This window comes from Amblyraja radiata, chromosome 2, assembly GCF_010909765.2.
Source record: "Amblyraja radiata isolate CabotCenter1 chromosome 2, sAmbRad1.1.pri, whole genome shotgun sequence".
Lineage (NCBI taxonomy): Eukaryota > Metazoa > Chordata > Chondrichthyes > Rajiformes > Rajidae > Amblyraja > Amblyraja radiata.
The window spans coordinates 106,433,865-106,445,802 of NC_045957.1; the positions used below are offsets into that span (position 1 = coordinate 106,433,865).

The 11,938-nt window shown below is 46.9% G+C and overlaps 1 protein-coding gene across 1 annotated transcript in view; it reads right to left on the reverse strand.

Annotated features, from left to right (window-relative positions):
• Positions 1–4,496: 4,496 nt before the first annotated feature.
• The window catches only part of LOC116985242 (ATP-dependent translocase ABCB1-like), a 172,758-nt gene continuing 165,316 nt past the window's right edge, over positions 4,497–11,938 (reverse strand). The window contains exons 25-27 of the mRNA XM_033039890.1: positions 8,096–8,302; positions 5,415–5,561; positions 4,497–4,793 (exon numbers count right to left, since the gene is read on the reverse strand). Of these exons, the coding sequence (XP_032895781.1) occupies positions 4,593–4,793; positions 5,415–5,561; positions 8,096–8,302 (555 nt within the window). The 3' untranslated portion in view covers positions 4,497–4,592. The remainder of the gene's footprint in view (positions 4,794–5,414; positions 5,562–8,095; positions 8,303–11,938) is intronic.

Genomic DNA, 11,938 nt, shown 5'->3' on the forward strand with positions numbered 1-11,938 from the left:
TTTCATTTCTATCTTCCCATGCCTTAAATTCTTCTTGCAGCTCTATCTTTCCTATCTACCATTTTCTATCTGGTTCCATCTAGTCAAGTCAAGTCAAGTCACATTTATTTATATAGCACATTTAAAAAACTCTCGTTGGCCAAAGTGCTTTACATTTGTTATAAGAATAGTATGAACAAACAAACTACATACATCTATCTAACTTCTATCTATCTATATACTATTAAAAGTCTGTGCCTGCCGTCTGGCTGCCTTTCTGCCTTTTGATTCGTTCCCAATACTCGCAGATGTCCAATCGGAATGGCCGATGCTCGCAGATGTCCAATCGGAATCTGCCGGCTGCATTTCTTCCTTTGATTCATTGCCACGCCGAATCCAGACGCTCAATCTCCGACATCATTTCCATTTCGGTAGAGATTTCGCTTTTCTTTCTAAGTATCTGCTCCTCATTACATTTCGTCGTCTTTAAGTACACGTTTTTAATCAAATCCTTCTCCCCCCCCCCCCCCCCCCCCCCCCCCCCCCCCCCCACTCACTCATGTTGTCGCCTTCTGCTGGCCAGTGACCATAAAGGCTGCTGGCGCCCGCATCTCAACCTCAAGAGACGCCATTTAAAAACGGCCTTTCGGGAACGGCTTTACTTCGACGACCACGTCTCCCGTGGGGGCTACGGGTAGGGAACGGCTGCGTTGGGGATTATACTTTTAAAACTCTGTGTGTGGGGGTGCTTGGTGTGTGTGATGCCGCCCCGCCCCCCACCGCAATCGCACGTTGGGGGAAACGGACCCGACTTCGAGGACCTCGTCTCCCATGGGGGCTACAGGTAGGGAACGGCTGCGTTGGGGGAGCAGACCCAACGGGTCTGCCATTGGTCTAGTATATATATAAAACTGTGTGGCTGCCGGCTGGCTGTGTGTGTTTCTGCCTGACTTGTGGCTGCCAGCCTTTGATTCGTCGCTACGCCAACACCCGACCCTGAAACGCCCTGATATTTTCCATTTTGGTAGAGATTTCACTTTTCATTCCAAGTGTCCACTCCTGATTAAATTTTGTCGTGTTTATGTACACATTTTTAATAAAATCCTTCTCCCCCCCCCCCCAACTCACTAATTTTGTCACCTCCTGCTGGCCAGCGACCATAACGGCTGCTGGCGCCCGCATCTCACCTCAAAGACGCCATTTAAAAACAGCCGCACTGCTGAGTCTTGAACGGCTTGAGTTGGAGGACCACGTCTCCCGTGGGGGCTACGGGTAGGAAAAGGCTGCGTTGGGGGTGCAGACCTGGGAATATAGATACGTTTTTAGTCTTGACTTAAAGGAGTCGATGGAGGGGGCAGTTCTGATGAGAAGGGGGATGCTGTTCCAGTCTAGGAGCTGCAACCGCAAAGGCGCGGTCGCCCCTGAGCTTATGCCTAGACCGCGAGATATTCAGCAACCCCAAGTCGGCCGATCTGAGGGACCTGGAGGTGGAGTGGTGGGTGAGAAGACTTTTAATGTAGGAGGGGGCAAGCCCATTGAGGGCTTTGTAGACATAGAGGAGGGTCTTGAAATGTATACGGAACCGCACAGGGAGCCAGTGGAGAGAGGCCAGGATCGGGGTGATGTGGTCCCTTTTTCAGGTGCCCGTCAGGAGTCTCGCTGCGGCGTTTTGGACCAGTTGCAGGCGGGACAGGGAAGATTGGCTGATGCCAGTGTAAAGAGAGTTGCAGTAATACAATACAATACAATACAATACAATTCAATTTATTGTCATTTGGACCCCTTGAGGTCCAAACGAAATGCCGTTTCTGCAGCCATACATTACAAACAAATAGACCCAAGACACAACATATTTTACATAAACATCCATCACATTGCTGTGATGGAAGGCCAAAAATACTTTTCTCTCCACTACACTCTCCCCCCCCCCCCCCCCCGATGTCAGAGTCAAAGTCAAAGCCCCTGGCGGGCGATGGCGAATTGTCCCGTGGCCATTTAAGCCACGCCGGGTGATGCAAGGTCGCACACCGGGTCTTGGTGTTAGAGCCCCCGGCGTGCGCTCGCAGAGACCCGCCGCCATTCCAAGCCGCGCGGGGCGGTGCTGTAAGGCCCCGCTCCAGGAGCTCTTCAACCCCGCAACTCGGGCGGGAGAAGTCGCCGTTGCGGGAGCCCTGAAAAGCGGTCTCCCTCCAGGTACCCGCGGGCTCCCGGTGCCGTCTGCCAAACCCGCAGTTGCAGCCACCGAATCTCCGGGGGTCGGGTCGCAGCAGCGTCCACCACAGCTCCACCCGCTCTGGACTTGGCCAGCTCCGCGACGGTGAGGTGAGTAGTTGGCACCAGAGTCCCCGGTCTTCCTGTTGGAGGCCGCTCCTCGTTGCAGCCCCAACGACAACGGAGACCCGACAAAGAAAAGGTCGGGTCTCCCATGCAGGGAGAGATTTAAAAGTTACCCCCAACCCCCCCACACGTACCCCAACAAAAATAACAAAAACTACATAAAAACATAGACATAAAATAATAAAAACGCAGACGGACTGCAGAGGCCGCTGCAGACGAGAGTCGCGCCGCCTACCGCATACTGTAATCTAGGCGGGAGGAGATAAATGTGTGGATTATCTTTTCGAGGTCATCAAAGTGGAGGAATTGTTTTATTTTAGCTATCGTCCGAAGCTGAAAGAAGCTAGCTTTTACCAAGGCATTGACTTGTTTGTCAAATTTCAGTGCTGAGTCAAATATCACGCCAAGGTTTTTGACGTGAGGTTTGAGTAGTGGGGTAAGGCTTCCAAGGCTGCCTGCTATCATTTTGATTGAATCCGAGGGGCTGAGAAGGATGACCTCAGACTTACTCTCATTTAGTTGGAGGAAGTTCTGGGCCATCCAGCACTTTATATCCTCGAGACAGCGGGCAAGGTTAAGCAGATTTGATTGTTTTTTGGGCTTCAGGGGGAGATAGTTGTGTATTGTCTGCGTCTAGCTATCATCCATTCCTTACCTAATTCTACTTACTACCTTCTAGTCCAGTGGTTCTTAACCTGGGGGTCGTGACCCCCATTGGGGTCATGAAGGAGTTGTAAATAACATCAATTTGTTGAGCCCATTTATAGGAACCTAGCAAAGGTACATACCATACACAGTATTTTGTTTGCGTATACGCGTACGTATACACAGGGCCCAAGAGGAGGGGGTGCAGGGGGTACATCGTACCTGGGCCCGGAGTCCAAATGGGGGCCCGGGAGCTGAAGGAGGGGGGCCGGGAATTTCCTGAAATCTCTGAAAATGTTTGCATATATTTTGTGAAGACTAGCATTAACATTTTGTGTGAACCTACATAGTTTTATATATCGTAATTCATAGAAATTGTGATCCATAATAGAGCGGGGAATTTTAACTGGCGGGTGTGTGGTCGGGTTGGTTAACCTGATTAAAAGAGGGGGAAGGGAAAGACCCATCATTACTGATGGATCTTCCCTGTAGGAGGGAGGGTGGGGGGGAGCACTAGGACCCAACAGAGTCATCACTACAGATGGGTCTTCCCTGGTGGCAGAGGGGGGCTGGCACTAGGACCCAACAGAGTCATCGCTACTGATGGGTCTTTCTTGGAGGAGGAGGAGGAGGAGGGAGGCACTAGGACCCAACAGAGTCATCACTACTGATGGGTCTTCCTTGGAGGAAGAGGGGGGAACTAGGACCCAGCAGAGTCATCACTACTCATGGGACTTCCCTGTAGGAGGGGGGTGTGCATTCGTACCCAGCAGTCAGACCATGTGCTGTCTGCATGGTGGAGGTTGTGTGCCTGGTGCTGCGCCTGGAATTCTGGTGAGATCTGGCACGCTGGTGGCCAGTGGAGAGGCGAGGGTCGGCGGAGTCGCTGGTGGAGGCTGTGGGGAGCTGGAGTAGAGATACGGGCAGCAGCATCGGTGGCTTTCTGAAGACAGTGAAGGTCGGCGACAGTGGCTGCAGTGGCTTCGCTCTGGGAGGTGGTGAGAGTCGGCAGCTGCGGCTGGTTTAAATTACTCATTGATTTTAATTATAATTGTCGATAATGAGGAATGGTTCCAGTACATATGTTTCTAGATAGAGCTGCACTCAGAGCCGATAAGAAAAAAGTGAAGCAGCATGGAAATAGTTGGCCCACCATGTCCATGTAGATCCCAATTGACGAAAATCCTACACTAATCCCATTATCTATTTTCCTCAAATTTCCATCAACCACTCACATGTTCTACACTGTGATTACTTTACAGTGGCCGATTATCCTAACAACTTGTGCTTCAGTTGTAGTTGGACTCAGCCCCTCATATGTACATCTCTGTTGGGAGCAAAGATCCTATAGCTCCGCTTTGGTTGGGAGTGCGGGGTTACATTTATTCTAGTAGCTGCCTCGGAGATTTGTCAGAGATGATACAATTTTCACAATCTTCACCCCATCAAAATTGGAGACAGTTATTTGTCCAAGGCAGGACATGTAATTAATTAAAATAATTTATGACATTTTTGAAGGTGCTGTATATACAAACTGTTATTTCACTGGTCTAACTTTATTGCCATTTACCAAAATCAAACTGAAATTAAAAAAATGAAATTGAATACAGTGATTGATATTTCTCCCCCACTCAGTTTCGTCCCATTTGTGCATTAACTAGATTGTAGTAAAGAGCTTGTTCAGCCAAAAGTTGCTGGTGTGTTCCTTCCTCTGCAATTTGTCCATTATGAAACACAGCTATTTTGTTGGCATTTTGGATGGTAGACAAACGATGAGCTATCACAATGCAGGTACGGCCCTCTCTTGCTTTGTCCAGTGCTTCTTGGACAATCTGTTGAAAATGTATGAAGTGAAAACAAACATGAGAACAGTTCACATTGATAGAATTAATTTAAGTCTTAAAATATGACTTTAAATTAATCACTTTGGAATTAGATGTTTAGAATCGAGTCAAGTGTGCAATGCACATCATAGCCTAGTTTCTGATGATAAAAATGATAAATAATGTTGATAGTGATGATAAAAACAGCTGTTTAAATTTCAGCAAGTTCAGGAATTCCACAAATATGTACTCAAACTTGAGCGATACTGGGCACCATATCTGCCAATGCACTCCAATGGGAAACAATCTTAGAATGTAAGGTGATAGAAAATAATAAAATATTTGTCATAAAAAACTTTAACAATTCAAAACTCCATAATTTATCATAAATCAATCTTGCTTGTTAATTTTGCCATTACATCATTCACTGTCCTCTACAGCAACTCTCTTAGGAATATATTTTCATCTTTACTATTCCCAGTACACAGCTGGAGGATGTTGTGAAATATGGGTATGCATAGTTCCTAATGTTTTGTGCCTTTTCATTTATCTCTTAGTTGTCTTGTGACTAATTATAATTATTTTGCCTGCAAAAATATTGCACTTCACGTCCAATAGCTACAAACTTGCCATTTCACTTTCTGCATCCAGTGCTGATGTAGCTTCATCTAGGAGCAGGATTTTCGGATTTCGGACTAATGCTCGGGCAATGGCCACACGCTGTTTCTGCCCACCAGATAGCTGGGTGCCCTTGTCTCCGACACAAGTTTCATATTTCTAAATAAACAGAGTAAAATATTGCTGGTACCTATTTTACAAATGATATTTTAAATTACCTGTTTACTTCTTCAGTAATAACAAATGAACTGCAGTCTAGTTATTTTAGGTATTCATAACTTAAGGTCTTTACTCTTACACATTTATGACAACTTTTGATCTCTGAAATACTCCAAAGAGCAATGCACCACAGAACTGGCAAACTGTTATGTAATCATGAATATTATTGCATGTAGAATGCACACTGCGGTGCAATTGAAGGAAAATACTGATGATGTAACACGTATTACACAATGCATCATACTAAGAGGAATTCATTCCATTCCCTGTTCAATTATAATGCTTGGAATCGAAAGGAAGAAACAGTTAGACAGGTACATGGATAGGACAGGTTTGGAGGAATATAGGGCAAATGCAAGCAGGTGGACTAGTGTAGCTGGGACATGTTGGCTGGTGTGGGCAAGTTGGGCCAAAGGGCCTATTTCCAGGCAGTATCACACTGCCTATGACTAAAATAATTACTTGCTCAACCCAAGGAAATACATGTTTGGATTGGGGAAATCATTAGCCCAATCCGTCAAATATTTTGTTTACCTTCTCAGTAAGCCTCGTAGAAGAAGCTACCGACTACCACAATAAAAATCTGTTTTTATAGCTAACTAGACCAAGGGGGACCCATTGGGTCCCATCCCCTCAACGCGCGGTTGCGTTTTTATAGCTAATGTAATCCTTTGCCAGCACCCAAAGTTATAGAATCTGAAAATGAAATCAGGTGGAAGCAAGTTAGTCCTTGATGGTTGGAAAGCTACATATTCGGTTACTTCTTAAATCTGTTTTTTACCCCTACAAGCTTTTCAGGGAATTAATTCAAACGACTAGCACATTCTTGGTGAAAGAAAACTGCTGCTCAACTAACTAATCATTTTACCAATTAACTTGAATATTTAGTTTTGGATCTCATTGTTAAAGGAAATAGCAATGAGGTCAGTAATTAGGAAGGTTGATCTTATCAAAGCCGTGTAGTGGCCTGGTCGAGGTCAGGAAAGGACCGGACACCAGGCGGATTCTAAAGAAGCTTTTTAATGGTAGCAGTACGAGAACACACACACGACACCCTTATCTCCGCCCCTGGGGAGTCGTCAGGAAACCCCGTATCTCCGCCCCTGGGGAGTCGTCAGGAAACCCCGTGGCAGACCAATGCCCCTGTCCCTCAATCGGCGAGGGGGATGATCCAAGGAGTGGCCTACCCCACAGGGACCGCCACAGGACCCCCCCCCAAGTACCCGAGGTACGAAATGGACAGGAGGGCGTACACGGCGGCCAGCCCGGGTGCACACAACGCTCAGCCCTGGAACAGGCGCCTGGTCCACAAGTGCGGGGGACGAAGTAGCCAGAGGAGGAGGTACCCTAGACAGAGGCCGCCCTCGCTTTCGGGGCAGCGCCACCAGCGCCGGCCGATCGATATCGATATGTGCTGGCTTCAACCGCGCAACTGAAACAGTCTCACGCCGACCCCCAATGTCCAGGACGAAAGTCGACGAGCCATGTTCCAAGACCCGGAAGGGACCTTCGTACGGCCGCTGTAGAGGTGTCCGATGTGCATCCCTGCGCAGAAAAACAAACTGGCAGTTCTCCAGAGCAGAGGGAACGTGCGGATGGAAGGACCCATGACGAGACGTGGGCACCGGCGCCAGCTTGCCCACCGTCTGCCGAAGACGTTGCAGAGCGTCCGAAGGCTGCTCCACATGGTCCCTAAGAAGAACGGGGGCTGGCGCCCATGTGGGGATTACCGTCGCCTGAACGATGCGACCGTCCCCGACAGGTATCCGGTCCCGCACATTCAGGACTTCAATGCCCATCTTGCTGGAGCATCCATATTTTCCAAGGTGGACCTCGTGCGGGGGTACATTCATGCACCTTGATTAACACTCGCCTCAGATGACTTTGTTTTCCCATGATTTAAGTTTCCACATCCTGGCAACATCCTTGTAAATCTCTGCACTCTCCCACTGCTATCACATCTTTTGGTGTTATTGTTTAGTTTAGTTTAGAGATATAACAAAGAAATAGGCATGTTGGCCCACCAAATCCACCCCTACCATCGATCACCTCTTCACACTAGTTCTGTGTTAACCCGCTTTCTCGCTCACTTCCTACACTCAAGGGACAATTTTACAGTGGCCAATTAACCAACCAACCCACGTGTTTTGGGGATTTGGGAGGAAACTGGAGTACCTGGAGAAAACCCACATAGTCACAGAGAAAACATGCAAACTCCATCTCCATACAGAGGGCATTTGAGGTTAGGATTGAATGCAAGTCTCTAGTATTGTGAGGTGGCAGCTTTATCTTGTTGACCAGAATGAGAACCAGCCCATGTTGACCAGAACTGCACATAGTTCACAAATTGTGGCCTAACAAGTGCTGTACAGAATTCTGGTATAATCGTTTCCTGCTTTTATGCAAGATGAGACATTCAATTATTTTTAGATATTATTACTGAGTTTATTGTGTGTAACCGTGCAGTAACATACCTGAGGGAGAGTTTCAATAAAAGAATGTATGTTAGCAGCTTTGGCTGCAGCCTCTATTTCTTCCTGGGATACGATCCTGCTGTTGTCCCCATAGGCAACATTCTCAGCAATGCTGCAGTTAAACAGCACTGGTTCTTGAGACACAATACCAATCTGTGCCCGAGCCCACTGAATATTGAGGTCCTTTATATTGTTGTTATCTAAAAACTGGAGAAAAAGTATATTTTAGATGTCTGCACTTCATTGTATGCTGTTTTTTGTTACCATTGGGTATATGTGATAGACATTAATAATTTTATTTTGCCCTGCTGAAAAACTATGATTCTGTGGCAATATTAGCGAAAGCATTAGTGGCTCTCTTGATATTTTTAGTTTAGTTTATTAGCCAGAGAAAGTGGAAGTGGGAACAATTACAAAATTTAAAAGACAGGTAGAGGGACAGGAAAGATTTACAGGGATATGGGCCAAACACAGGCAAATGGGACTAGTTCAGGTAAATACCTTGGTCAGTGTAGACAAATTAGGCCAAAGGGTGATAAGATTGATTGATTAAGTCCATGCTGTTCCCCAGTGGAAGGTGCCTGCATGCCTTCAATTAGCAAGCTGATCTATCTATTTACGAGGATGTTGCCAGGACCCGAGGGTCTGAGCTATGGGGAGAGGTTGAGTAGGATGGGACGCTATTCCTTGGAGCGCAAGAGGATAAGGGGTGATCTTACATCATGTGTATAAAATCATGACAAGAATAGATCAGGTAGAGCCCCTTGCCCAGAGCAGGTGAACCGAGGACCAGAGGACATCGGTTTGAGGTTAAGGGGAAAAGATTTAATAGGAATGAACGAGCTGCCAGAGGAGATAGTTGAGGCAGGGACTATCCCGGTGTGGACAAGTTGGGCCGAAGGTCCTGTTTCCAGGCTGTATCACTCTACGACTCTATGATCTCCTCACCTAATTCTAGCAAACCCATGCTCTGGTTTAATAAGTATCCAGACTGTGCTGGTGACTTGATGAGGCAGGAAGAACAGTGACACAATGTCCAGAGTAACAATCAGCTGCTGTCAGTGTCTCGGCAAAGTAAGTCAAGTCAACTTTATTTGTCACATACACATATAAGATGTACAGTGAAATGAAAGTGGCAATGCCTGCAGATTGTGCAAAAACTACACACCAGAATAGAACAGAATCAGTATTTATATGTTAGAAAAGAATTGTTTTAAAAAGACACAACGCAACAGTAAATTAGTCCCTGGTAAGATTAGAGTTTACAGTCCTATGGCCTGTGGGAAGAAATTCCGTCTCATCCTCACAGTTTTCACAGCGTGACAGCGGAGGCATTTGCCTGACCGCAGCAGCTAGAACAGTCCGTTGCTGGGGTGGTAGTGGTCCCCTATAATGTTGCTGGCTTTGGAACTGCACCTCCTGGTGTATAGGTCTTGCAGGGGGGCAAGTGTAGTTCCCATAGTGCGTTCGGCCGAATGGACTACTCTCTGCAGAGCCTTCCTGTCCTGGGCAGAGCAATTCCCAAACCAGATTGTGATGTTGCCGGACAAGATGCTTTCTACAGCCCCAGCGTAGAAGCACTGAAGGGTCCTCAGAGAGACTCTGAATTTCCTCAGCTGTCTGAGGTGGTAAAGGCGCTGCCTTGCCTTACTCACCAGTGCGGCAATGTGTGTTATCCATGTCAGATCCTCTGTGATGTGGACTCCCTGGTATTTAAAGCTGCTCACCCTGTCCACAGTAGTCCCATTTATCTCCAGTGGCGTGTACGTCCTCGGATGTTGAGCCCTTCCAAAGTCCACATTCATCTCCTTAGTTTTTGTGACATTCAAGAGGAGGCTGTTGTCCTGACACCAGAGTGCCAGATCAGGCCTTCTCATCGTTATCGGAGATCAGGCCCATCACCACAGTGTCATCAGCAAACTTGATTATAGAGTTGGAGCTGAACCTGGCCACACAGTCATGTGTGTACAGGGAGTACAGTAGAGGGCTAAGGACGTAGCCCTGGGGGGATCCTGTGTTCAGGGTGAGGGGCTTGGATGTATGTCTCCCCATCTTGTCCACCTGGGGCCTGGCGGTGAGAAAGTCCAGGACCCAGGCACACGGGAGTGTTAAGCCCCAGTTTCAGCAGCTTCTCAGCAAGTCTGGTGGGGACTATCGTATTGAAAGCTGAACTGAAGTCAATGAACAGCATCCTCACATGGCCCCCCTTCTGGCTGTCGAGGTGAGAGAGAGCGGTGTGCAGAACCTGGTAGACTGCATCCGCACGGAAAACAGTGAAGGACTCGGTTGGGCAGATCACCAGCAGACTCGTGTCTCGGTCAGACAGAAGATGTTGCAGTCTCTGCTGGAATCTGATCCTCGCCCTGAGGTCATCCAGCTTGTTCTCCAGGGACTGGACGTTCGCCAGAAGGATGCTGGGCAGATGTGGACGGAAGGCTTGGGTGCTCAGCCTATTCCAAATCCCCCCCCCACCCCCCCACCTCGATGTTTTCTCCGACTTTTTCTCAGAGCCGCGCTCCCATTGCTGTTGCCGCGGTGCGATCTTATGATCTCTGCCGGCCACGCTGGATCGGTGAGTACAGTGTTTAAACAGTCTTTGGTTACAGTAAAGTTTAGTCTTAAGAGAATTTTCCGGTCGAACGTTGTTAGTGCAAGTGTGTTAGTACTTAGAAATAAATTTTAAGTGAACATACAAGTTAAAAATACGCACAGTCTCCGCGGAGCTACCACGACGGCGACTGGACCCGGCCGTGCCATCTTGCACCGGGTCCAGTCACCGTTGTACAATCAAGTAGCACAACTTTCAGGTCCAACAAACCAAATAGCCTCTTTAATGGAATATCCTTCTTAGAGACCCTAGTCTGCAGCTCATTAAGCCACATTCAACTGGTAGTATTAGGTAAGGATCAAAGCTCAGTGGTAAAACTGAACACATACATATAATTCAATTAAAAAATGGTGAGATGGCTGAAATTAATGTAAAGGGAAATTAAAATATCTGGGGAGTAAGTACCAAAGCCATTTTACTAGGTGAATGAAATGGTGGGTCTGTATATTCCAGGCTACTGGTTCTCCAAGACAGCCTGTAAACATGCCGTTATTCCCCAGAACAGTCTGTAAACATACGATAATTCTACAAAACAACCCGTATATTCCCCATTCTTAAAGCGGAGATTGACAGATTCATGATTAGTTCGGGTGTCAGGGGATATGGGGAGAAGGCAGGAGAATGCAGTTCAGAGGGAAAGATAGATCAGCCATGATTAAATGTTAGAATCTCAAATTGCTCAGAAACAGCTGATGACTAAATGTAGAAACAGTGAGCGTTTGGCGGACTCGGGTTGTACTCGCTGAAGTTTAGAAGAATGAGGGGGGACATTGAAACGTACAGAATAGTGAAAGACCTGGATAGTGTGGATGTGGAGAGGATGTTTCCACTAGTGGGAGAGTCCAGGACATAGCCTCAGAATTAAAGGAAGTTCTTTTAGGAAGGAGATGAGGAGGAATTTCTGTAGTCAGAGGGTGGTGAATCTGTGGAATTCTTTGCCACAGAAGAGTGTGAAGGCCGTCAGTGGATATTTTTAAGGCAGAGATATAGATTCTTGATTAGTTCGGGTGTCAGGGGTTATGGGGAAAGGCAGGAGAATTGGGTTTAGAGGAAAAGATATAGGCTGCGGGCCAAGGAGCTTTTTTGTGCAGTTTCGTGACCCAACTCACAGAACTACATGAAATTTTCACATATTGTGTAAAAATATTATATAAATCATCCCTGAAACGCGTCAAGAACAAAACTTGCACATTTTTTATTAAATTCGAGAAAAAACTGAAAACGTTCGGGTATTT